The sequence below is a fragment of the Ptychodera flava genome, chromosome 2 (assembly GCF_041260155.1).
Source record: "Ptychodera flava strain L36383 chromosome 2, AS_Pfla_20210202, whole genome shotgun sequence".
In the NCBI taxonomy this organism is placed as follows: Eukaryota; Metazoa; Hemichordata; class Enteropneusta; family Ptychoderidae; genus Ptychodera; species Ptychodera flava.
This window is the reverse complement of record NC_091929.1, coordinates 23,135,276-23,161,353: the sequence shown is the minus strand read 5'-3', so window position 1 is coordinate 23,161,353 and position 26,078 is coordinate 23,135,276. Positions and strand designations below refer to the sequence as shown.

General features: G+C 37.3%; 2 protein-coding genes across 5 annotated transcripts in view; both read left to right on the top strand.

Moving 5' to 3' along the window:
• LOC139117292 (uncharacterized) overlaps positions 1-18,996 on the top strand; it is a 133,854-nt gene extending 114,858 nt beyond the window's left edge. For all 4 annotated transcript variants that reach the window (XM_070680270.1, XM_070680278.1, XM_070680295.1 and 1 more), the window contains exons 9-25: positions 2,894-3,116; positions 3,606-3,807; positions 6,859-7,034; positions 7,718-7,963; positions 8,139-8,360; positions 9,590-9,710; positions 10,223-10,414; positions 10,896-11,027; positions 11,903-11,947; positions 12,525-12,780; positions 13,498-13,614; positions 14,554-14,777; positions 16,476-16,595; positions 16,993-17,104; positions 17,436-17,532; positions 17,883-17,982; positions 18,163-18,996. In XM_070680270.1, the coding sequence (XP_070536371.1) occupies positions 2,894-3,116; positions 3,606-3,807; positions 6,859-7,034; positions 7,718-7,963; positions 8,139-8,270 (979 nt within the window). In that variant the 3' untranslated portion in view covers positions 8,271-8,360; positions 9,590-9,710; positions 10,223-10,414; ... (8 more) ...; positions 17,883-17,982; positions 18,163-18,996. The remainder of the gene's footprint in view (positions 1-2,893; positions 3,117-3,605; positions 3,808-6,858; positions 7,035-7,717; positions 7,964-8,138; positions 8,361-9,589; positions 9,711-10,222; positions 10,415-10,895; positions 11,028-11,902; positions 11,948-12,524; positions 12,781-13,497; positions 13,615-14,553; positions 14,778-16,475; positions 16,596-16,992; positions 17,105-17,435; positions 17,533-17,882; positions 17,983-18,162) is intronic.
• LOC139149426 (tyrosine kinase receptor Cad96Ca-like) lies at positions 8,970-18,219 on the top strand. The gene is made up of 12 exons (XM_070721196.1): positions 8,970-9,002; positions 9,555-9,710; positions 10,223-10,414; positions 10,896-11,027; positions 12,525-12,780; positions 13,498-13,614; positions 14,554-14,777; positions 16,476-16,595; positions 16,993-17,104; positions 17,436-17,532; positions 17,883-17,982; positions 18,163-18,219. The coding sequence occupies exons 1-12, from the start codon at positions 8,970-8,972 to the stop codon at positions 18,217-18,219; spliced, it is 1,596 nt and encodes a 531-aa protein (XP_070577297.1).
• Positions 18,997-26,078: the final 7,082 nt, after the last annotated feature.

The following is a 26,078-nucleotide window of genomic DNA, read 5'->3' as shown; positions in this document are numbered from 1 at the left end:
CTATATGACATTTAGTTACATGCAAGGCATTCTCAAACAATTTTACCATTATCGACAGCATCAAACAGAGTTTAACGAAAGTCAAAATAGCAGAGCGTGCATGGATAATTTACATTTAGCGTTAAGCGGCTACTTTGACGTCGTAAACGTCCAAGGCCTTTACCGGACCGGGTAACAATGATTAGGAGAGTGTCTTTCTTCACTCTGGGAGAACGTTGTTCTTTTGGTGGCTGTGACAGCGGCAAGAACATGAACGGCTCAACTGTAAAATTTTTCACGTTCCCGTCAAGTGTTGAGTGTTTGAACCATAATGTGCTTGTCTATGCTGGTTCGTACGATCGGCCACGGTCCCTCGGCTGAGCCTGCCTCGCTACTCGCTACACAGAAGGTTGGGACCGCAATGCAAATCAACAGCATGAACACCAACACTGAACGTTGTGACTGCCATTTAAATGCACTTTTCTACAACACGGAACGTCGGGACCGCAATGCAAATCGACAGTAACTTAAAACGTAAATGGGACCGTGATTAAAATGCACTACAACCACAACACGGAAGGTTGGGACCACGATGCAAATCAGCTGCATGAACAGCAACACTGAATGTTGAGACTACCATTAAAACGAACAACAACACGGAACGTAGAGATCGCCATACAAATCATGGAGGTAGAGTCCTCCATACAAATCGACAGCAACACGGAACGCGTCGTTGGGACGGCAATTAAATTGAAGAACAAAAGGGAATACCGGACCACGAGGACTGCATACCGGGCATTTCAATAAACTCTCAAGAGTAGAACAAAAAATAGTAATTGATACACTGAACATTTTAAATCTGAAAAAATCAACAATAGTTACAGCTACTGTCACTTAAAGAACATTGTATTTTACAAAGACTGTGTTTGGATATTTTTGTTTTGGTTGAATAAAATGCTGTTAATCTCTAGCTATCAAACAAACCATTTCTTCAAGGTAACCTTTTGAAAAAAAAACTTGTTGCCATACCCATTTCCTCCAGCTCCCGTAGAAATAAAATCGTCCAACCCTAGGTTGCAGTTCGGAACATACCATTGTCATGTAGGTGTGGCAGTATTGTTAGCAGTGGCAGCATGCACTAATTATTCCCTAAATAGCTGAACACAAAAGCTTACGTTCTCTTCAATATACTTATACTTTTGAATTTACATTCATTTTATGCAAACAACTGAATGCTCATTTTTATGCTGCCATGCCATATGTAATTTGGCAGGGATTATATTCGTATTGCTCAGAAACTGACCAGATTTTTGTTTGTTAGTCCGGCCTAAATAAATACAATAAAATTGAACTCAAAGGGAAGATGATGAGAAGTTGAAAGATCCACAACTAATAGTTTTCCCTGCACTGAATTAAACAAAGCACATTTTCTCCAAATAAAGTGAAACAGAATTGCCCGAGATAAAGGCAAAAAACGTGCCTCATCATCTATACCTCGACGACGTAAGGTTGGTCGACATCATGTCTTTGATTCGAGTGATGAGTCCTTATTTGACGAGTTGCGCAGACTGAATGTAATTACCCATTTATTACACATGTAAATTTCTGTGACGGCTGTCTAAGTCGGGACACTTAGTAAACAACGGCGAAATCAATAAAAGTCGACCTTGCTTGCTTCATGATGACCTTTGTCACTTATTGGCACAATTCAAACTTGAGGGCTATACCACTTTATGAAAGGGGTTGTAAAAAAAGTTTCTCTCCCAATTATGCTTAATCGTCGGTTGCAGTAATGTAATCGTACTCTCCAGGGGAGGGGTTCCAAGCTCAGTTGTTCTATCACTATGCAAGTAAGAACTAAAAGGAAGGCAGATATCGAAGGGTAGCGAAGGAGAGGGAAGGGCGAATGGAAACCTAATTAAGTGAAGAAACATACTATTTTCTGTATATAGGCCTAATTAGGCGAAGGACTACCTTATCAGTGCAAAACAAGATGAGGCTGTAAGCTACAGTAAGCTGCAGAATAGTGTAAAGGACAATGAGTCAGGGTAATTTTTGCCTACGATTATTGCGAGGGAAAGTATTTTCTACTTCAGAATTTGTCGAAGGAAAGTATTTTCACCTCAGAATAGGGCAAGGGAAAGCATTTTCACCTAAGAATTTGTCGAAGGAAAGTACTTTCACCTCAGAATAGGGCGAATGACAGTATTTACACCTCAGAATTGAGCGAAGAACGGCATTTTCACCTCAGAATAGGGCGAAGGACGGCATTTTAACTTCAGAATAGGGCGAAGGACGGCATTTTAACTTCAGAATAGGGCGAAGGGCGGCATTTTCTCTTCCGAATAGGGCGAAGGGCGGCATTTTCACCTCAGAATAGGGCGAAGGAAAGCCAGAAATACACTCCTTCGTATTTCTTCATTGTCCTCTGCTGTCCTTCGTTTTAGTCTCACCCACTATGCATTGTACACCGTACATTCAAACACTCTGTTGTGACTGGCGTCGGTTGTAATATCCGGAAATATTCAGTATGTACGTTTTACCTAAATACAACGGCAAAAGTAAAACTGAAACTAAGTAACACTTGATTTAGGAGGCTGAGGAGTCAAATGCGCTCAGTGCTGTAAGTATTCCTGATCACAGCACAATATGATCCATAACACAATATAGCATTCATAACATTCAGTAACATATTCAATTACTTTTTTATGTCAGTACACTCTAAACAATACGAGAGAATGGCAATGCAGGTTTAGCATGTGTGATAAAACACATTATCATCGCCAAAACAGTCATATAGTCGAACGGGTACTCAGATATTCTGTCCTTTGGACTTAATCAAAATATGGTTAATTGTGTGACCTGTAGCAAATCAAATGTTATCACACAAGCAATTATCCTTTTGCCGTTCTAGACTTTCCCTGACGTTGAGAACAAAGAACAGTGGTTACATAAAGATCAATAATTATGACCAGGAAGATGTTGTAACCGTTGACGACGCCAAATTTTACAGCGGACAGATTACAGAAAAGACAACAGACATATTGTTCGATTTTGCAGCTCCTCAGCATTGTATCGTCACGTCTTCTGAGTGTACCGCCGGTATACTAGGTATTATTAATCCGTACACTAGAAACGTGAGTGCAAGATATTTTAAATCTTGATATTCTTCTTTTTTCTAGTTTTAAGGATTTGTTCCGATAATTTGATACCCAGTTAAGGTAATCATCATAGTTTACAAACGCCTCGCAGAATTACTCATAAATATTAAAGGAGTTCATAAAAGAGTGATGAATGGCTTTCCCAGAATTTAAAGTTTAGAATTCAATTACTATGTATCAGAGGGAACAGCATTGGATCAATAGACATTACGTCATTTCGAACATAAAGAGCGAAAACAGTACACTGTTTCATTTATGTTTCTATTTGAGAACAACCAAAGTCTTGGTTTCCAATAAAAAGACAAGCAGGGAATGGGATGCCATTTATAATTTAAAGATTCGCATATTTCGGGTAAATAAATAAATTTCTATTTCACGATTTTTCAACCATACATGAAAAAAGATTCCGTACGAGCTTGCAGTTATGCAATTAGCGCAAATCTATATACCTCCTTTACCCCACAGAGTGACGTCACAGTAACATGGGAACCCACTGACTGGAACGACGTCCCCTCCGGTATACACCACTATGATTGTGAAGCATACCGTCTGACCTCTGACCCTTCTGGTAGCGGCCTTCTGGGTATGAGAACTGGTGCCCCTCATGCGTCCGAGCGAAATATAGATCGTACGGTGAAGAGTGTGCAATTGAATCTGCCTGATACAGGTGTGAAGTCAAACTTTCAATTAAAAAATTAACTGTTGATGCCTTTTACAAAACTTTTTTGTCGGTGTAAACAGCCCCAAATTATATGGAAATGCGTGGTGTTCACCTGACGAATAAGCATCTGTAAGCGTATATAATGTCCATATTTATTGTTGACATTTTGATTTATGTCTTGAATGGAAATGAATTTGTCAATGGTAACATAGCTGTGTAGTCCAGGTCCATACTTTGCATGTAAACATACTGTAAACACTACGACAAGCAATTAGTTTTTATGAAAGCAAAATTATGTTGTCTTTAAACAACATTACAACCACTAGCAGTTAACTTTTTATGATATTGAAAATCGCCTCGTCGACGTCACTTATATGAAGTAACCACACCAACACTTAATATTGTCATATATCTTTCATTTATGGGTCATAACAAAGTACAAGATGATGTAAATCCACCAAGGGGAAGTCTTCAAGCTATCAGTCACTCGTAGGGAGTCTTCAGTTATTATGAGGGGTGGGCTGAGGAAAATGAGGGTGGCCCTTCATGATGCCCCTTACTAAAATAAGGACCCCTCCTCCAAACTCAAAAGAAAGTTTGAAATGTGTGTATAACCTTGATAGAACTGCTGACTTTGTTATATTACAAGCAAAGGTTTTAAAGGGACATTTGCTGTAACTTTTGGTTATACTTTTAGTTTTCTTATTCTGTGTATCAAATGCTGTTTTCTGTCCAACTCCCTTTAGCATATACTGCTTGTCAACAAAGCCCATACACGTGTAATGACTATTGTTACTGTTGAAGAATCAATTCTTGTCCAAACTTGAATTAAATTTTCAACCGTGACAATGCTGACTGTACAAATATAGGATGAGTTAATAAGCTTAGGGACTGCACAGAAATTATAGGAGGAAGGCCAGTGTTTTGGGGATGGTCGTAATTTTTCAAGCAAGCAATTTTGAAGAGCCATGAGGGCCTTTGGGGGAGGGTCACCATTTTTGGGGGGCAACTATTAGAAGCCAAGATGTTGTGCTTTGGTAATACATATCAAATGATAATACATGTACGTGCGAGTCTACCGGGGAAATTATTAACAATTTTCCCTACAAAACTGAGCTATATCTGTACTTTTATAAATGTTTGATAATTTATGTAAATGTTCTTTGCTTGAAGTGGGAGGTAAAAAGAATATGTGAGTACAAGAAATTCGATTTTTGTATTTCATCGACAATGTTGATTCCCTTTACATGGTAGTCTATGAGAAAATTACGAACAATTTTTTCCAATGTAAAACTGGCATTATTTGTTCATTTATACACGTTAGATAATTGATATAAATGTACTTGATTAGAATTGGATAGTTACAAGTGCTTATGTGCACAAGAAATTTAATTTTTGACTTTAACCGAAAATGTGGATCCAATATAAATGGGAGTCTATGGGAAAACTATTAATATTTTGTTTGCCATATATAACTAGCAATATCATTCTGTGCATTTCTAGACATAGATAATTCACATAAATATACTTGTTTAGAATAAGGTTATTACAAGTGCATATGCGTACCAGAATTTTGATTTTGGAAATTCACCAAAAATCTTGATCAACTAAACATGGGAGTCTATGAGAAAACTATGTAACACTAGCAATATCTGTGCATTTATAGACATCGGATAATTGACATAAATGTACTTGATCAGCATAGGGTGGTTACAAGTGCCATACATAGTTGATCAACTATACATGCTATAGTCTATGAAAACTTTGAAGATAACTTTGAACAACAACAACTATACATGGGAGTCTATGAGAAAACTATGAACAATTTTTGCCAATGTAAAACTAGCAATATCTGTGCATTTATAGACATTTGATAATTGGAACTAATTTGGGAAAATTTGATGAGAGTAATTATTAGAAAAATGTAACGAAATCGAAATTTTTACACCTCAAATTTTACAAAATGATAGAATAGTGTAAAATTTGAAATATTGTTATCATCGAACAAAACAACGAAAACACAACGATTATTGCATTCCTTTCATCGGATTCATTTTCATGAAAAAAGTTCATTTTGTGTAAATGTACTACAGAAATGAGACAAAATGCATACAATTTGTCTACTTAACGACTTTTGAGTCAGGGCACTTTTGAAATGCCCCTGACTTTTTCGTGAATTTAAGGCTTCATAAACATTAAATTGAGTCAGGGCACATTTTAAATGACCCTGACTGACTTAACTGTAAATCAATCGACAATCTTTATTTTGGTCACGGCAAAGTGACAAACTGAGATTAGGACTAGTATTTCAGTGATGAAGAAACTACAGACAAACTCTCATATTTTCATTCAAATATGAATATTGTTCATATGTTTTGAACAATATTGCATTAGATACTATCATGCACTGATTCTTACTCATAAGATTTCAACAGCATCGTAAATTTTGAATAAAATTTTAAAGATGGTAAGCAAATATGGTGTAATATTAGACAAATTTCTAAAATTCTTGAGAAATGTTGCCAATCCAATTATCCCAATTTAGTTCCAATCGTGTTATTTGATAATTGACATAAATGTCCTTGATCAGCATAGGGTTGTTACAAGTGCCATACATAATTGATACATGCTATAGTCTATGAGATAACTTTGAACAATTTCTTGCCGATATAGAACTAGCAATATCTGTGCATTTACAGACGTTGGGTAATTGATATAAATGTATGCGATTAAAATAGGGTGGTTACAAGTGCATATGTATACAAGAAATTTGACTTTGGAATTTAATCGAAAATGTTGATTCACTATACGTCTATACATGCCAGTATATTTGTTAAGTTTCTTTGCAGAGCTCATTTAGACTTTGCATCCGTCATATACTTAGCAATGGAAATTGTGACCCACCCCTCAGGCTAAGTTTGTTAAATGCGACCCTCCTCTAGGTACCTCAGGGCCCATCCCTCATTATAACTGAAAACTCCCTTGCCTCAAACATTCCAATTCTGACAATAATCAATTAAATGGTGGGTAAACATAATATAATGTTTTACGGTACAGGTGTTTTCGCCATAATTGTAACTGTGACTGACACTGTCGGGAATTCTGCCAAGGTAAGGCGGTTTCTCACATACGACCCAGACAGCGTTATCCGTGTTGACAAGGACAAACCAATCACAGCTTCTGAGGGGGCGTTTAACGCAGGACTTGTCTGGCTGACTCGGTCAAAGGGCGACGTGAGTATTCCAATCAGTGGTTTCCAAAGAAACCTTTCTATTGAAATACCGTAGTATATATGTAGTTTGAATAAAGCGACATGAAAAACGCCGTGAGTTCTCACCTATTTTATATCAGAGGATTTTTGAGAGAGCGAAGATCAAAATTTTCTTGGACAGGGCGTAAACGACGAATTTTCACACGCACACACAAACACACACACACACACACACACACACACACACACACACACACACACACCGCAATAACAGCAATGTCACAATTTCAAAATTATAGCAAGGGTCATGTTTAACTCTCCTGAAATTCAAACATTTCTAGTTTTTCTGTACACATACATAATGTCCTACCACATGACATTACTGCACCTCGATGACTTGAATAAATGCATTTCCAGGTAAGGTTTGTTTTCAAGGAAGCGTATGTAATAAAGCTGCGATACTCTAAAGGCTTTAAGCAAGGCACTTTACTTCTTATTACCGCAATTTTAGCGTTCACCAGGACGATGGATTAAGTAGAAAAGAGGCACGTTTCGTCACCATGATTTACCTCCGCTGTTATAGTTTCAATGTGTGAATGTTACCTACAGGAAAAATTGAACAGCAATTCAGATGATGTTGCTAAAATTATGAGGCCTTCCATGCCAGATACAACGTTTCTTTTATATATACATATCATTCTGTAGATTACAGCTACCTGGGCGGGTCACTTCTTCAATGCGTTTTATCGCGATGGAAAATTCCTGAATGGAATTGAAGAACACGATCCACCTCTAGGTCCCTATGACGAATCCACTGGAATGCCGCCATCATCAAGATCACGTCAAGCAATACCAAATGACAGCGGTATCGTCAGGTTTCAGTTTGACTTCGCTGAGTCAAGTTCTGGCAGAGATGACCCAGAAAACTGGGTTGACATCGACGAGGGAAAGGTAAGAAAACCTCATGTCTCAGTGTGTGGCTTTTTAATTTGAGTCAGTATGGAGTAACCATAGAGTAAAGTACTTTCTGTATATCGCAACTTCGGTTTAGTATCTCACTTGAAAGATGACTATTGTTAAAACAAAAACGTACATAACCATTAAACTTACTTCTTTCTTCATCCAGACTACGCACACAATTTCAATTACTGATGACAACAATGAGTTCATTACTATTTGGATGAAAGCCTTCGACGTTATGGACAACATGAAAGAGGAAAGAAAAGACAAGGCTTTACGTCGACAAAACGAATCCTGAAATAAGGCACATTACTGTCGTCAACTCGGATTCCGTCGATTCTGGTACTTCTTCGTCTAGATTCAAGAGGTCCGCGCCGGCTGGGTCCGGGTGAATACCTGATATAATGAATACTAGTGTACTTTTGATCGCAGCTCTTAAGAATTGTGACCTTTAGGGACAGGGCAGTTTCTTCGGTCGGGGAGGGCGGTTGATGATTTTTGTGGACATAAAAATAGAGTGACACGCCCACTCAAACTTTCGAAAACAGGGTGGTCCCCACCGAGAGAGAGGGTAAAGATATAGATATATATATATATATATATATATATATATATATATATATATATATATATATATATATATATATATATATATACACACACCCGAGGAGCGCGTTGAAAACTAACTGAATTGTGCAATTTCTAATTTGGAGAATTGGATCTTCAAATTGTTAAATTTCTCGAAAGCGTTAGGTGCCCTATTGCTGAATATTGCAATATTACAAATTACTCATGAATACAAGTGCATAACTGAAAAAGAAAAGCTGATGAGCTTGCGTTTGTAGATTAAACCGACATTACTTCACTATCCAATTATCCCAAATTAGTTCCAATCGTGTAGGCTGATATGATGCATTTTATGCAAGTATGAGTCGGTGTTTTAATTCAAAAACACCCTGACCCCAACCCCAAACCCCCCTTGAGTATTTCAAAAAACATGGTGAACCCCATCACCAAAGTCGAAAACAGGGTGAGCCCCATGAATCCACCGCCCCCACGCTGAAGAAACTGACCAGTCCCTTAGTACATATTTCGAGTGTGTGGATTCGTAGTTGTTTTATAACCACAATTTGTTGACATGCATATATAATGACGATAGTAAATGTTTGGACTGTACAGAGGTCATGACTCAACGTTGTTCACTCAAATATTTTGCGCACCAGATTGGCTTCCAGATGTAACAAAATTACTTGGCAGTAAATTGACCGTAGTGTTTATGGTAGGGTACCTTATAATTGACTTAAGTTACGGCGCAATGATAGAGTCACAGTCCAATAAGCCAACAAACAGGCAAATCGCTGTTATTATCATAGTTGCGGCATTTTTTGAGCAGGTTTGTATCAATATGTTGCATCAGTTTCAAAATGTTGTTATAACCATATCACTATGAATTGTAATGCACTGAGTTTGATTAAGAAGTTTGAGCCTTTCGCCATTTTTCTATGTAAAGGTTAACATAGTACTTACTATGAAACTACGGAATCCACGACTCTCCTAGATTAGAGGGTTAACAATTCGGTAGATCAGGCGGATCCTCATCTGTTTTGATTTCAACAGCGTGACAGTAGAAGCACTCGATGACGAGAGCGGTATCCTTGAGATCAGATGGCAAGTCATTGGCAAAAAAGATTCAAATCGTGTTTATGGTGAAGGAAAGATCGAAGATACGTCTCCGATTGTAAGTACTCTCCCGCAGTTCTATCATTAGTTAAACGCTACATCTTCGATATTAAACAGTTGCTGTGAACGACTAGGCTGGAATGTCCGTCTCACGAGGTCCCGTCAACTCTTGTTCCCCTTCCTCTACAAGGAAGAAACTGTTTCAAGTCAAGTTTCTTCTACAGTTTCTTTTTAAGCACGAATGGCGCGATAAAAATGGTTCTGAAACCGACTTTTCGCGATAAACGTATGTGGTTACATTTTGTCTTACAAAATAGTTTACACGATGTAGGGCAACCATAAACATATCATGATATAATTTTCTTAAGGAGTATGATCTTTTATGAGCCTAATGAATTAATGGAAGTTTGAGCAGATTTGCCTAAGAGTGTTTTCGAAGAAGATATTAAACAAACATCGGATTATAGTGGGTTCACCAGGTAATTATAGCTATATACATGAAAATGGCTTTAATATTTTCAGCAAAAAATGCCTTGTAGCTGATTAATCATGAGATTGATATATTGTCAGGATAACCCAGGTAAACCCTGCACTGGTTTGACGTGTGCGTGCCTCCCACATGACAATTTATGCTTCTACTTGAAATATTTGGTGGCCATCGACACTACACAACTCAGTGACTTTCCAAATGGCAAAACGGAATGTGTTGTCAGAATAACTGTGGTCAATAATGCAATGTTAGAAACATCAGATGAAGTTGGGGTAAGTGATTGTCACAAACACACCGTTGACGGATTTTTAATACTTTTCTGTTCTGAAACTGCTGTCACCTTTAAGGTAGAACGCTCCTCGGGGACATATATTCGGTATCTAAATTTTTTACAATTCTTTTCTGAATTACCACTTATGGGGATTCATTTTAAAGCTCTTGGCGTAAAAAACTTTTCACCGACTTAGTTTTCTGGAAATTCGAAAATTTTATTATTCTCATTAGTAAACACAGGGATGGCGGCCATTTTGAATTTTAAATATTGGTCAATCTTGGGTTATTTGTTTATCTAGTACCAAACTTTGCATGGTGACACCCCCACTCAAATTTTTATTCTTGATTTTGAAAGATTGAACGATTCCTTAAGGAAACGTTTTAGCAAAAGTTTAAGCCTTTCACTTTCGAGGCGCATACTACCTTAATTTATTGGTTTGATTGAAGCTTAAAATCATCTCACTTGGCACTTTTTATCAGATTTTACTAGGGTCTTCAGCGGGGTCAAATGCTGGTGTGGTCGCTGGTGCTGTTGTTGGTGTCGTTGCCGTTATTGCTATCATTGTAGTGATACTGATTGTGCTGTTTCGAAGGGGAGCGTTTACAAATCTGGTAATTAATTTTGTTCACGTTGTCTCCTATGGATATTGTCAAAACCATGAAGTCAGTTGTTATAATTATTTGTGCTGTAATTTTATGTACAATTCGTTTGCTTGGACGTACATCAGCTACAGAACTGTAGCCTACGTAGGAAGAAAGCCAGATAGTACGACATCTATCAGCTGCATCGTTCCAAAAGAAAACACGTACGTGTCTTTGTATTTGAATGCTTAGCTTTTTCTGGCAGATCGAAATAATAGATATTTACAGCTGAATAATGCGCTGGTATTATAATTTTGTGAAAGACACTGTTAAAAGTTAATGTGCCTATCAAGTAAGGTAAAAGTATAAGATTTTAACTAGGATGAGTCTATGAATTAAATAAGGCAGCTATTTTCAAGGTGTATTTTAAAAACTTTCACTGGCCGTAGCATTTGTCAACAAATTATATGGACAACAAACGATGACAAAAGTCAGTCAACGTTAAAACTTTGCACCTTTTTTAGTTCAAATTACATATTTCATTCTGGATTTAAAGCAGTAGGCTGACCACCTTATTGCCTACTCAATCTTTGTTTAAGGGATAAGGTTTGAGCAATAACATGTTAAGTACTTACAATGCTATCCCTTTATCGCATCGTTTTCCACTCTATCTCTTTCTTCAACTGTCTCATCTTTCTTTCTTTCATTCTTTCTTTATTGTCTGTCTGTCCGCTCACTCTCTGACTCCCTGTCTCTCTGTATAATGTCTTTATGGCTGTTTAATCTCTCTCTCTCTCTCTCTCTCTCTCTCTCTGTCATGTCTTATGTCTGTGTAATCTCTCTCTCTCTCTCTCTGTTTCATCTCTCTCTCTCTCTCTCTCTCTCTCTCTCTGTCTCTCTCTCAGCGAAAGAAAACGGATGGCTCACTACCTTTAAGCAAACCTCGAAATGTAAGTAGCAATGGATATAATTTATATCGAATGCAGATAAAACATTTTAGAAATAAACAACCTATAATCTATGATCAAAATCAGTCCAAAGTCTCTATAAGCAGTCGAAGGAAGGTTGTGTTTCACGAAGAAGAAGAAGCGAAGAATGTGGTTTAATGATTGAATTTCAGATTAGTGGTTTACATGGTTGGTATGGATAGCGTGGAGTAAATGTTCTATCATTAGATGTATAGCTCTCTTACAACTGGCACATTTGCACAATATATAAACGCAGATAATAAATCGTCTTTATTCCAACAGGGATCAACATTAGGCTACGATATGAATCAGTACCTTGAGCAACGTTTAATGCCTGTGCCAACATAATAAATGTAAAATATCACATTAAATTTTGACTTGTAGTTGTTTCATAGTCAAGAAAAGCACACAGTTTATGAAGTAGAAAGTTAATGCATGACTCTGCAAGTGTATGTCATATGGAGAATACATTTACTGACTGAATACTTTTTTTAAAGTGTTGAATCTGCAAAATCTGTGAATGCTTGACTCCCTCCCGTTGTATGATTTTCGATGGCAGAAAACTGATGGCCTTGACAACTTGAGCTATGAGCAGAATATGCAAGCCGGCACTTCGGTGAACAACTACACCCAGCAACAAAAGGTTATGAACACAGCTAAGGTAAACGATTCGGCTATGTCACGTGACGAGATGGAGTTTTCCGCCAGCCAGCTGGTATTGAAAGACAAACTGAAGCCTGGAATTCATGAAGCCAAAGCTACAAACATCGCTGGCAAAAAGGGAGATTCTTTGGTAGTGGTTAAGGCTCTTAAAGGTAGGTGATATATAAGTTTTTCATTGTGAGATCATTTGCGATGTATGTTTGTATACCTCTCGCGAATGTTGTTTCTATTACATAGGTTGTACGGGGGGGTACGGGGGTACGGAGATAGTTCAATTTCAAATGATATGCATTTTATGTATAATCAGCGCTAATTACATTTTGATTTCCGCTATCAGTCGTTGTGGATCACATCCGTTTATCGATCTCGTACAATTTACATTTAAATCGAATATTGACGCGCCGCTAATATGCTTGATCCATATAAACTCTCTGAAGGCATGTGCTGAGAAAAGTTACAAATGGATCTGGTATTGTTACTTATTTTTTAAGACTTCGTAGGGACGAAGTCAGCAGAAGAGTTGTTTTAAACAAAAGTTTTCATTGATGAAGCATTTATATCACAATTGAACACACGAGAATATTCCTTTGATATATTATAATCAATTATACGTTATAATAAACATATTGTTGTTAAAATAATTGCGTCCCTGATCAACAATTGGCTTGAAACCTGTGTAATTGACCTGTTTTACTATAATAAGTGAAGGAAACGAAATGTCACGATGTGAAAATTTGTATAACCGTCCTTTGATGAAAATTAAATTATTTTTTCGATATCTACAGATGGCACGCAATAATGAGACCAGTTTAATTCTTTTACATTATTAAACAATTTGCAAAAGCTCTTATTGTCTGTATTTACCTCAGATGTATCAAGCAGAACACAGCGCGAACACTTACTGAACGAGTTGGACATAATGCTGTCAATCATCCCACATGAGAACATCATTCGACTGTTGGGTTGCATCACACAGTCAGGATCACGTGAGTACATCACAACAAACGATAAACGTTCTTAAGATGTACTATAATATTCATGTATTGACGGTAGCAGTGTTTTCCAAAAAGTTATTGCTATGATGTCATGAATTTATTACTGATAAATTACATGTAACCAAATGTATTTCATAGCAATATATGATTTGATAATATGTAGGGATTTGTTAATGATATCCTTTGGATAGCTGTTATGAGCGGTTAATATGTCACGCAGCTGTATTCATATAAGAATTATTGCAAGATAAAAAGTCAAGGGCAATAGTATAGGGGTTATATAGCTTGTTTCTCTGTCGTATCATCATAAAGGGTCATTTGGCATTCATGATTGACCGTGCATTGTTTGCACTATCTTAAGCACTGTGCATGCGCAACAACGTCTTACAAAATACATTGAACAAAGTGAAGATAAAGGGAATAGAAAAGTATCAACTCTTCTCTACTTCAAAAACATCTCAATGTCGATCAAACCGGGTCAAGGTTTAGATAGTAGCAGTAGTAGAGTGGCCGCCATATTGTTCAATTACGTACGCTTGACTGTTTTTTCTCCTTGTCTGTGATTGTTCGCATGCGCGACGTTGTGCGGTCTTTAAACAAGTATTACTGCGCTGCTCAAAGTCCTCCAACTTTAGATCAATATCAATATCAAATCGTGGACTGAGAGCAGCGAAAAACAGTTTACCTTGTTTACTTGCAACTCTCAAGGTTTACTTGCAGCTCTCAAACGTATTGTCAATACGTATATCTCAAAACTGGTGACGTTCAACGCATGTATCTCGGTATTTATCATTAATATTATAGCAAATACTTTAAGTTAACTTTCACCGGGGTGGAGCTACATTTGGATAGGTAATAAGTTGATCTATTCATGACGTAACTTTTTTTATGTATGTTCAAACAATATTAAACCATTTCCACAAAATATAGCCAAACCAAGCATCATTATGGAGTTTGCCCCCTACGGCAACTTAGGGGAAGTGTTGAAACGGAGTACCAGGCAGAATGATGACGTCAAAAATGGCGGCGGCGATGATGAAGATTTGTACGTGTATAGTGAAGTGTTTGAATCTAAGAACTCTGTGACGTCAGAACAGTTGATGTTATTTGCTGAACAGATTGTTATTGGACTGGATCACTTGGCCAGTCAAAAGGTACAACGGCTTACTGTACATCAGAATAAGTTATTTGTTAGTGAAGAAAATTCAAAATTATTTGTATGACAATATGAGGTTATTTTGATGCAGCTGACTCCAGAACAGTAGGTAATAAAAACGTTGATTGATAGGAGATGGCAAATTAAGAGAAATAATTGGTCTACAAAAATGTTTTGAATTGACATGCTATTTTCGAATCAGAATCGTATGACCTTCCATTAAAACTGGACGACACGAGTCTCGCTTAAAATACTTTGTACACGGAAAATGCAAGGAAAAGCTAAGAGATGCATGGACGAATACGAATTCTCGTTTTTAAGATATAATGTTTTTGGAGACGTCAATATGTCGATCTTTGGTGATTTTTTTGGATAATGATATTGGCGTATACAAGGTATTATGTTTTAGGCAGCCATATTTGAGTTGCGACGCGAAAATTATTTACTTGTTAAAAAAGTCAGCATATTTCACTTTACTCATGGCGATATTTGCGTACCAGGGTGCAACTTACTTCCCATACCGGTACCATTGATCTGAAAGTAAAATTTGCTATTAAAAGTGAAGACGTTCCTGGTGAAAATGAATCTTACAATATCTTCAATGAGGTTTGGTGATGCATGGTTGATTTATGTTGTCTTTGAAAATCAGTTCTTTAAAGGTATACTATCACCTGTTCCAATTTTGCCACAGTTACCATGGAAAGAGGAAATCTAACCAATCACAGATTTTAAGTGGATGGCCGCTTTTTAAAGAAAGCGCCCTCACACGGGTATTTTGAATACCAAGGGACGCCCTTTTGACCATATATGGGTATATTTAGATTACAGGTGACTGTATACCTTTAACTGTTGTTATGCCAAAGTCATGAAGGATGTCGATGTAAAGAGAGACGACATCAAGAGTAACTCAAATGGTGTTTTCATTAATCAGGACATCCTGTAGATCATTGAGATGATGGGTGGTGTCTTTATTGAAAGATAGATTTTTAAACAGAGATTTAAGATGGTAATCGACAAATTGGAATTTTTTCCGTTTTACTGTAACATTATTGTACATTCTTATTTCGAATTGACTTCTTTTATCTTATCAGTTGTCCTAACTTTTTACATTTGTGAGTTTGCGACATTTAAAGCTCCATAAGCTGTATCTTTTGGAATTTTTTCAAAACTTTTGTTTTGTGGTTTCCGTACACTTTCTGCATTGAATCCCTAAACTGTAATTGAATGCCAAAGATTTAGTATATCAGCAAAACCTATATGAGTATAATCTCCATTCTTATTGTTGAAAATTGTATTCAAGTCCGGACTAGAATTCATTTGTAAACAATAAACAATGATCACTACACACATACAAGCTGTGTTGACAAAAAGAATACTCGAAATTTCAGCATGACAAACGGATTAGGATCAGACAGGGTGGTTGATATACAGAAGCAGATTACTGAAAAACATGCCACAAGTTACAGCTTATGTCCTTTTATTTTGAGTCCTTGATAAAGGTTCCTGTATATAGTCGAGAATCGGGATTTTAGCAATAAACTGCCCTCTTTTATCACACGTGAGGACTTCAGTTGCTTTACCAAACCAAAGCGTTTTTATTTTAGTTGCATTTTCAAAACACCCTGTCGAAAGAAATGCAAAACGATACAATTAATCGGGATTTATCTCAACCTATCGGAAAAAATTTCTTATCCAGATAATCCACCGAAAACTTGGCGTCAGAAATGTATTGCTTGGTGATGGAAAAATCTGTAAGATTGCTGCGTTTTCCTACGCTATTCGATCGGACAAAGAAACCGTCAAGGATTCTCTTGGGGTATGTGCTTTCACTATTGATATTTTAAGCTAGTTCTTTAAATACCCCAAAACCACGATCGGCCAATATATACTACGTGAACATCAATATTCTTTATGTACTGACAATTAAATGAACGGGTAGGTAGATAGCAGAGAATCGTGTCTACAGAAAGATTCGTCAAACTTGGAGATCTTCACTGAGAGACAAACAATAGAAGGCTCCCGATAGATTCGTAAAGTACATAATTATGGGTACGACTCAGCCTACTGACCATAGTCTGGAGTCTGGAGAGCTTGAAATCAAACGGGTATACACTGTAACCTCCAATTATACATTAGGAGATATAACTTGCTAGAAATAGTCATATTGTCGGTCGCCTACACTAAGCAACAACGCACAATGTTTCTTTTGGTAGGGTCGTCTTCCAATACGATGGATGGCACCAGAATCGTTGGTCTCGACCGAGTTCTCTCTCAAATCCGATGTGTGGACCTATGGCATTGTCTTGTGGGAGATTATCACCCTGGGTAAGCGATTGACACCATTTACAATGTCGTGGTGATTTCAATGTGACTTGTCGATCAACTTCAAGAAATAATCACAATATCAAAGTATAAAAGAGAGATAAAAACCTGTCCCTTTAATAGTACTGATAAATATTTTTAGTTGAAAGGGAATGAGTGTTCGTTGAAGTGTATCATTCTAACTGGGTACTTTGAAAAACGACCATGACCAGAGCATTAGAAACACCGTTATGCAATAAAGAACCGCAGGGTTATCCAAAATTTAGTTCCTCCAGTCTACGTTGATGATAAACATAATTACAAAGAGATAAAAGTCTTTTTTATTTCTTAACAGGTGCCCTACCATACCCCGGCCTGGTAAACAAAGAGATATCTGAACACATAAAACACGGGCAGCGGATGGGAAAACCACCACACTGCACCGATGAAATGTACGGAATCTTCAAAAATTGCGTTTTAATTTCAGTACAATACCTTATAAACTTTGACGATGTATGTATGTATGTATGTATGTATGTATGTATGTATGTATGTATGTATGTATGTATGTATGTATGTATGTATGTATGTATGTATGTATGTATGTATGTATGTATGTATGTATGTATGTATCTATGTATCTATGTATCTATGTATGTATCTATGTATGTATCTATGTATGTATCTATGTCATCTACCTGTCTGTCTTCCTCTGTCTAATGCATATGTGCATGTGTGTATTTGTGTGTATTTATCTTATTCTGTATGCACTATGACGTAAACATCATTATGGTTTTTCCAGATATTCATTAATGTTGAAGTGCTGGGCTCCGAAGCCAAAGAATCGTCCATCTTGTGCAGAAATACTAGCAGAGATCAGACGAATCACAAAGAACGAAGATGTAAGTATTAAAATAAATACTTGCTCACCTATAAAATAAATATTCCCATAGTCAGAAATGGATTGATTATAATTCCTTTTCTTACAGTAGATAATTCATAAAGTCTGTTCGTATAATATATTATTCTTGTCACCGCTTCGTAAATAATTTTGACTTCTTGCTTTGCAATTTTCATTCTAGGTCGTTGACCTCGATGAATACGACGGTGAACTGTATGGCGACATCAACGATCTGTAATGGCTTATAAGGCTAGGTCTTCGAAGGCTTCCTCGGATACGCCGAATGCTGTGGTGGCGCTTTTCAACGACTTCCAAATACTTGTTACTATCCCGACAAGTGTGGAAAATTTCGTTCTTCGAATTTTATAGCAGTGAATGTTAAGCAGCTTGACAACAAACAAACAAACAAACAAACAAACGAACTAACATTTCGTATTTGTTTATGGATACTCTAGAGCACATCATTTAATGTTAAAGATATGTTATGTGGTACATCAGAGGAAATAGTTCAAGTTTATTCTGAGAAATTTCGAAATTATCAAAAATTTAAATCCGAGAAAAGTACTATTCTCTTCTTCTTCTGACATCCTGTATTTTGTTATTTTGCATTTTTTGTTTAACCATGTGAAAACATAGCGATGTTCTAGACAAAATCTAACCAAATTTATTAACATCCAGAATTTGAACTCATAGAACAAGTAAAGAACATTTCATTCTTAGTAGCCAGCCTTCTTATATATATTATCGAAAAAATTACCTAGATCTACCAAAAATAATACAACACTAAATGCATTTCTATTATACGCAGAAAACATGCAGTGCCACAAGTATTTCTAACATTGCCTTTTTTTGATAATGAAATAAAATTCTTATCCAAAGTTTCGTTTAATTTAATCAGAGATAATTAGAGTTTGGGTATCATTCGATGAAGTTATTGTTGGTTGGTAACGATTCTTGTCAAGGCAAATACAAATGTGACAGCGTTTGTACTTTGATCAAACAAAACTACATGAAAAAAGGACAAATATTTTGATTATCCGTAATTGCCGTACTTAGTTGTTTCGTATAGTTGTAATAAAGTTAAAATCGTTTTACAATGGAACGCATTTACCTGTATATGCCTGAATAACCTTTCCCTAAAACATGTCAAAGAATTGAGGCACTTTTATGTTACGTTACTTAATGTTTTTCTACTCGATTTCAATGAATGATGTTTTTGTCCATGGGGCTGTTGGTCTTACCGCGCAAGCCTCTCCTTGATTGTTGTCAATAATTTCGTCAGGAATGAGAAATTATGTCTATCTATCATAAACTTAGTCACCCCTAGCCCATGTAAACAGGTCCACGATCAACATTAATAACTACGGACTTTTGTCAAAACCATGGCGGTGAAAGAGTTGAAACAAAGTTAAAGACTCGAGTTGTCCTTCTCTTTGTTGAGTTACATCTATTTTCTGTCAATATTGTTCCTTATTATCAAACTAACAATTCGCATCCATAACTTAGAATAAATTTGGCAAAGGATCGATATTTCTAGGGATGGGAGTAGTTAAAAAACGCTGATAGCAAACGAAATTCACCGCCTTCGTCTTCAAACCCAAACCCTAAGAAAGACTTATGGATTGAACTGTTCTCAACGTTGATAAATAATGCCTATAAAAATAAATTAATAAAATTCTAATGATAAAATGCCTAGAGTTAGAGCAGTCAACATTTCAAAACTTTATTTCTGATAGTTTGGAGTCAACATTTACAACTGTCTTTAAAATAGAGGCAGTACATATACAAGCAGTGTTATACAGGTAGATATACAGGAAACACATTGCACACGATGACAAACTGCATATCCAATTCGCTGCAGACGGACACCTTAGGCCGAGCTTTAACATCGACGCAATCATGCGTTGTTTTATCTTGACAATTTATATGCTTTCAATATACTTTTCTTTCAAACCGATCAACCTTTTTGTCACATGTCGGTAACTTGTTGAACAAATCCCCGAAGGACGACACCTTCCACAATAACGCTGAGCAATATATAAGGAACTAATTGGGGGCAGTCACGTCGAACTCTGGTGATCAAATTAACACTCATGATGCACTAGCCAATACGAAACATGGATTTACAAGTTGATACGTGCAGAGAAAACGAACAAAAGGGTGAACTCAGCAGTTTACGTTTAAACAAAATTTATTACGAAAACAAAACTAATTGCTAAGTCAGGGACAGAGTACAAGCTTTAAAAGTGTACAGACTACTTATCTCAGCTGGGACGGCAAAGCTCCAGTCTCAGAGTTGTAACAGTCAGTCGGATGAATGAACAGTCCTTTGGCTTGCAGGCTTGAAGCTGCACAAAGTCCACAGTATAAATCCAGCGTTGACAGTGAAGGCCTTGAAAAGTCTTGAGAATGACTACTGCTGGAGTTTAGTAACACACAAGAGACACGATCCCAAAAGTCTGACTGGAAGCTGTGCACGTCCCTTTTATAAAGGCATATAAGAACAATCTAGAACTTTTATTGACATGCTAATTACTGTTCTAAAATTATCTCCCTTACACAACTAATCAACTTTCCAGAACATTCCAAACATGACTAATTGAATTCAAGGTTGTGAGGTCATCAAGGGCAGTGACCTTGAGAATGTTCTAGACTAATTGAACTCAGGTCATGATGAGTGTGGGGGAAATGACCTACATAACACACCCCCTCTTCAAAAAAGAAAATTTTTCAAAGAAAAATCTTTCTTTTACAAATGTAATCTTAAAAGTGTGAACAACAATAAGTTCTAAATACGAGAGAGACAGTCTGCAATTAAATTGTCTCTGCCTTTGATATGTCTAATGTCAAGATTAAACTCCTGTAACATTAAACTCCATCTTAGCAATCTCTGATTTTGCCTTTAAATTTCTGCAGAAAAACAAGAGGGTTGTGATCAATATAAACCACTATTGGCTGATTTGAAGAAGTAACATAAACTTCAAAATGCTGTAAAGCTAATATCAAAGATAAACACTCTTTTTCAATTGTAGAGTAGTTTCTCTGGGATTTGTTAAATTTGCGTGAAAAATAGCAAACAGGATGATCTACACCATGACTATCCTCTTGCAATAAAACAGCACCAGCAGCCGTATCACTAGCATCTACAGCTAATTTGAATGGCAAAGTGAAATCTGGTGCAGACAACACTGGGGCACTTTGCAGTATGGCTTTAAGTGTATCAAATGCCTGTTGGCATTGCTCTGACCAACAAACTTAACTTTCTTTTTAAGTAAGTTAGTCAAAGGCTCAGTAATTGTGGAGAAATTTGGACAGAATTTTCTGTAGTACCCAGCCATACCGAGAAAGCGCATCAGTTGTCTCTTGCAGTTTGGTATGGGAAAACTTGAAATGGCACTGATTTTGGCATCAACAGGTTTTACCTCACCCTGTCCTACAGTATGTCCGAGGTAAGTTACCCTCGCCCAACCAAACTCAGATTTGGCAAGGTTGACAGTCAACATTGCTTTACTCAGTCTCTCAAAGAACTTCCGCATGAGCTTGATGTGTTCCTCCCAGGTGTCACTATACAGGACTACGTCGTCAACGTAAGCTGCACACCCGTCTAGCCCGGATATGACGTCGTTGATCATCCGTTGGAACGTTGCCGGAGAGTTCTTCATTCCGAATGGCATCACCTTGTACTGGAACAATCCGTCTGGTGTAACAAAGGCGGATATTTCACGAGCACGATCCGTCAGAGGGACTTGCCAAAATCCCTTCAGTAGGTCAAATTTCGTCACATACTTGGCTTTTCCCACTCGGTCGATGCAGTCATCAATCCTCGGGATTGGGAAAGTGTCTGTCTTTGTTAAAGTGTTGACCTTCCTAAAGTCCGTGCACATATGATAACTGTGATCTGATTTGGGAACAAGTATGCACGGCGAACTCCAGTTACTTTTACTGGGTTCAATAAAGTCATTGTCCAGCAGGTATTTGACTTCTTCCTGGAGATATTTCGCTTTTGTTGGATTCAGTCTGTATGGATGCTGTTTTACAGGCTTACTGTCCCCAACATCAACGTCGTGATAGATGACGTTTGTCCTCGTTGGAACATCTTGAAACAAATGTTCATGGATTGGTTCTTTCAGCTGTTGTTGTTGTTCTGGCTGGAGGTGTGCCAACTTTGTAGACTCCAGCTTCTCCAGGATTTCTGAGTTCTGAAGCTTGACCGAGCCCAGCTTTGAGTTTAGAGTATTTTCACTCAAGTCAGTTTCAGTATCACTATCTTCATAATGGTTTGAACTGACTGCACTGACAGGCTGAGTTATAGTAGGATTATCCCTATCAAAATATGGCTTAAGCATATTTATGTGACATAGCTGTTTTTGTTTTCGCCTGTCAGGTGTTATTATGATGTAATTTAAATCACTCAATTTCTTATCAATTAGGTATGGCCCAAAGTAACGAGCATGGAGTGGTTTGCCAGGAATTGGAAGTAGAACAAGAACTTTTTGACCTGGTTCAAACTTCCGTTTTGAGGGGTTTTATCGTATTTGGTTTTCATTGACTGCTGAGATGACTCAAGATTTTCTCTGGCTAATTCACATGCTTTAGAGAGTTTTGTACGAAAATCTGACACATATTGCAAAATATTCAGACAATCATCATCGTCTGATAGGAATTTCTCTTTAACGAGCTTAAGTGGGCCACGGACTGTATGTCCAAATACAAGCTCAAATGGGCTAAAACCAAGAGACTCCTGAATTGACTCTCTAACAGCAAAGAGCAAAAAATGAATTCCTTCATCCCACTGCTTCTCTGTGTCAAAACAGTAGGTCCTAATCATGTTTTTCAAAGTTTGATGAAATCGCTCAAGAGCACCCTGACTTTCTGGATGATAGGCGGATGACCTATACTGTTTAATGCCTAGCTGATCCATTACTTGTTGAAAAATTCCAGACATAAAGTTGGAGCCTTGATCGGACTGGACACATTTAGGGAGGCCAAATAAAGTGAAAAATTTGACTAAAGCTTTCACTATAGTCTTTGTCTTTATATTTCTCAGTGGTATGGCTTCTGGGAACCGAGTTGATGTACACATTATTGTCAGCATGTACTCATTTCCTGATCTTGTTTTTGGTAGGGGCCCAACACAGTCTATTAGTATCCTACTAAATGGTTCTTGAAATGCAGGAATTGGCTGTAAAGGGGCCTTTGGAATGGTCTGATTTGGCTTTCCTACCATTTGACATGTGTGACAAGTTTTACAGAAATGTGCTACATCCTGCCTGAGATTAGGCCAATAAAAGTGACTGAGAATTTATGATAAGTTTTCCTTACTCCCAAATGACCAGCCCAGGGGGTTTCATGGGCCAGCGCAATATTTCAGCACGATAGGACTTTGGAACCACAATTTGATGTTTTATAGCCCAATCGTCATCAACCAAGACGTCTGGAGGTCTCCATTTACGCATGAGAATACCAGACTTTGTATAATAGGAAACAGAGCTATCTGAAGTTTTACCTTCATCATCTACCCTGTCAAACAAAGACAAAATATCTGGGTCTTTGTGTTGTTCTGCAATGAGATTTGATCTAGAAAATGTCTGACTTTGGTCAGCAGAAGTTTTACTGGAAGTTTCAAATCCACGAGGGATAACGGAATGATCCGTGTCAAACACCTGACTGAGAAAGGTGTCATTTAAGTCAACATCTGTGACATTATTTTTGAGAGTATTTTGATTATCGGAAGTTTTCTTTGACATGGCTCGAGTAATGGCACATGAAGGAAATAAATCGGGTATCTCTTGTTCAATTGGCTCTGGATCCTGATCTAAACTAGGATTATCAGTCACAAGTGGATTAGTAATGACCTTGTCCCCAGCAAGGTCGTTTCCAAGAAGAAGGTGAATCCCTTCAAAAGGCAAAAAAGGCCTAATACCTAAAGCCACAGGTCCAGAAACAAAGTCCGAAGACAAGTAGACATTATGGAGAGGAACAGGAATGTAGTCATTACAATCTACCCCCTTAATAAGAACTTTAGAACCTGAAAATGACTTTTCAGAAAACGGCAGGGTATCTGCCAACAAAAGAGACTGGGAAGCCCCGGTATCTCTTAAAATTTTGACAGGGGTAGCGGAAGAGAAATCACTAGAAAGTGATATAAAACCATTATGAATAAATGGCTCGAAAATACCCATAATGCTATCTTGAGAAGAATTGACCTTGACCTCATTAATTGGGGATAAGAGGGATTTAACCTCAGAAAATGTGTTGCACACATTATTAGACTCTAATCGAGTTGATGAAGAAATAAAGCCGGTGGGCTTAGATCCACTTTGACCACTTTGACCTTCACGTTTTCTTTTCAATTTGAAACAATCTGACATTAAATGGCCATCTTTTTACAATAATTACAAGAAAGTGTACCAATCTGTTTGTCAGAAGGAGATTGAGACTTGGGATCTGATGATGTAGGAGTGTTACTTGAACTCTGTGAACTGTTGTCATTTGATTTTCTACTCTCCTTTGAGAAATTCTTGGATGAAAAGGAGGAGTTAAATTTACCTGCATTGTTTCTGTATGAAAAGGACTGGATGGTTTGCTGAGAAATGAAGATTTGTGGGTCAATGAATAATCATCGGCCAAACGTGCAGCAACCTCTAATGTATCTGCCTTTTGTTCATTGATAAACGTCTTGATGTCACTCCGGATGCACCTTTTAAATTCCTCAATCAAAACAAGTTGTCGTAATTTGTCATAATTCTGACTGACCTTTTCCGAAGAACACCAACGATCAAACAGTTGTTCTTTTGTTCGAGCAAATTCAACATAAGTTTGATCCTTCACCTTCTCACAATCCCTAAATTTCTGACGATAAGCTTCAGGCACCAACTCATAGCCCTTGAGAATTAATTCCTTCACAGAATCATAATTTGAAGCCTGCTCTACTGACAACTGAATGTAAATTTCTCTGGCTTTACCCACCAAAGCACTCTGCAAAAGCATAGACCAGGACTCCTTAGGCCAGTTCAGACTCTGAGCAATTTTCTCAAAATGAAGGAAATATTTATCAACATCCTTTTCTTGGAAAGGGGGAACTAACCTGAAATGCTTAGTGATGTCAAACTTGTCTGAAGGGAAGAATTTTCCTGACTGTCCAAGCTCTAAACGTTTTATTTCTAACTGCAATCGGTGTTCTGCTAATTCTCTTTCCTTTTCTTTTTCCTCTCTTTCTTTCTCCCTTTGTCTTTCTTCCATTTGCAATTCTTTTTCTTTCATTTCCAATTCCCTCTCTTTCTGTCTTTCTTCCATTTCTAACTGCATTTGTATTTTTTCTTTTTCTAATGCCTGTCTCTCCTTTTCCATTTGTAATTCTTTTTCTTTCATTTGTAATTCTTTTTCTTTTTCTAATGCCAATTTTTTTAGCTCGAAATCTGCCTGTATTTCTAATTCCAATTTTTTGAGTTTTAAGGAAGACTCAGGCTCATAATCTTTTAAGGCAGACTCCTCAAAATGGCCAGAATTAACTAAATGTTTTGCAATCTTGAACTGTATTTCTCGCTTGCGCATAGATCTTTTGACATCTACTTTAAGGAAATTGGCCAGTGCTATGAGGTTGTCTTTTCTGAGGGAATTAAATGTGTCCTGATCAAGGTCATCCATAAATTCGTCTGGCTTAAATTCCGCCATGATTAAATTTCGCTGAGTTCACAGTATATAGTAGTTTTGAAAAGGTAGGCAAAATGTTGTCAAACGGCTCAAAATATTCGTCTCCCGGACGAGCCCCAATTTGTTACGTGCAGAGAAACGAACAAAAGGGTGAACTCAGCAGTTTACGTTTAAACAAAATTTTATTACGAAAACAAAACTAATTGCTAAGTCAGGGACAGAGTACAAGCTTTAAAAGTGTACAGACTACTTATCTCAGCTGGGACGGCAAAGCTCCAGTCTCAGAGTTGTAACAGTCAGTCGGATGAATGAACAGTCCTTTGGCTTGCAGGCTTGAAGCTGCACAAAGTCCACAGTATAAATCCAGCGTTGACAGTGAAGGCCTTGAAAAGTCTTGAGAATGACTACTGCTGGAGTTTAGTAACACACAAGAGACACGATCCC

Coding starts and splice junctions, on each gene's coding strand:
- LOC139149426 (XM_070721196.1), top strand. CDS start 8,970: ATGGTGAACCCCATCACCAAAGTCGAAAACAGG. Junction 9,711..10,222: donor TCGAAGATACGTCTCCGATT/GTAAGTACTCTC, acceptor ATATATTGTCAG/GATAACCCAGGTAAACCCTG. Junction 16,596..16,992: donor CCGTCAAGGATTCTCTTGGG/GTATGTGCTTTC, acceptor TTCTTTTGGTAG/GGTCGTCTTCCAATACGATG.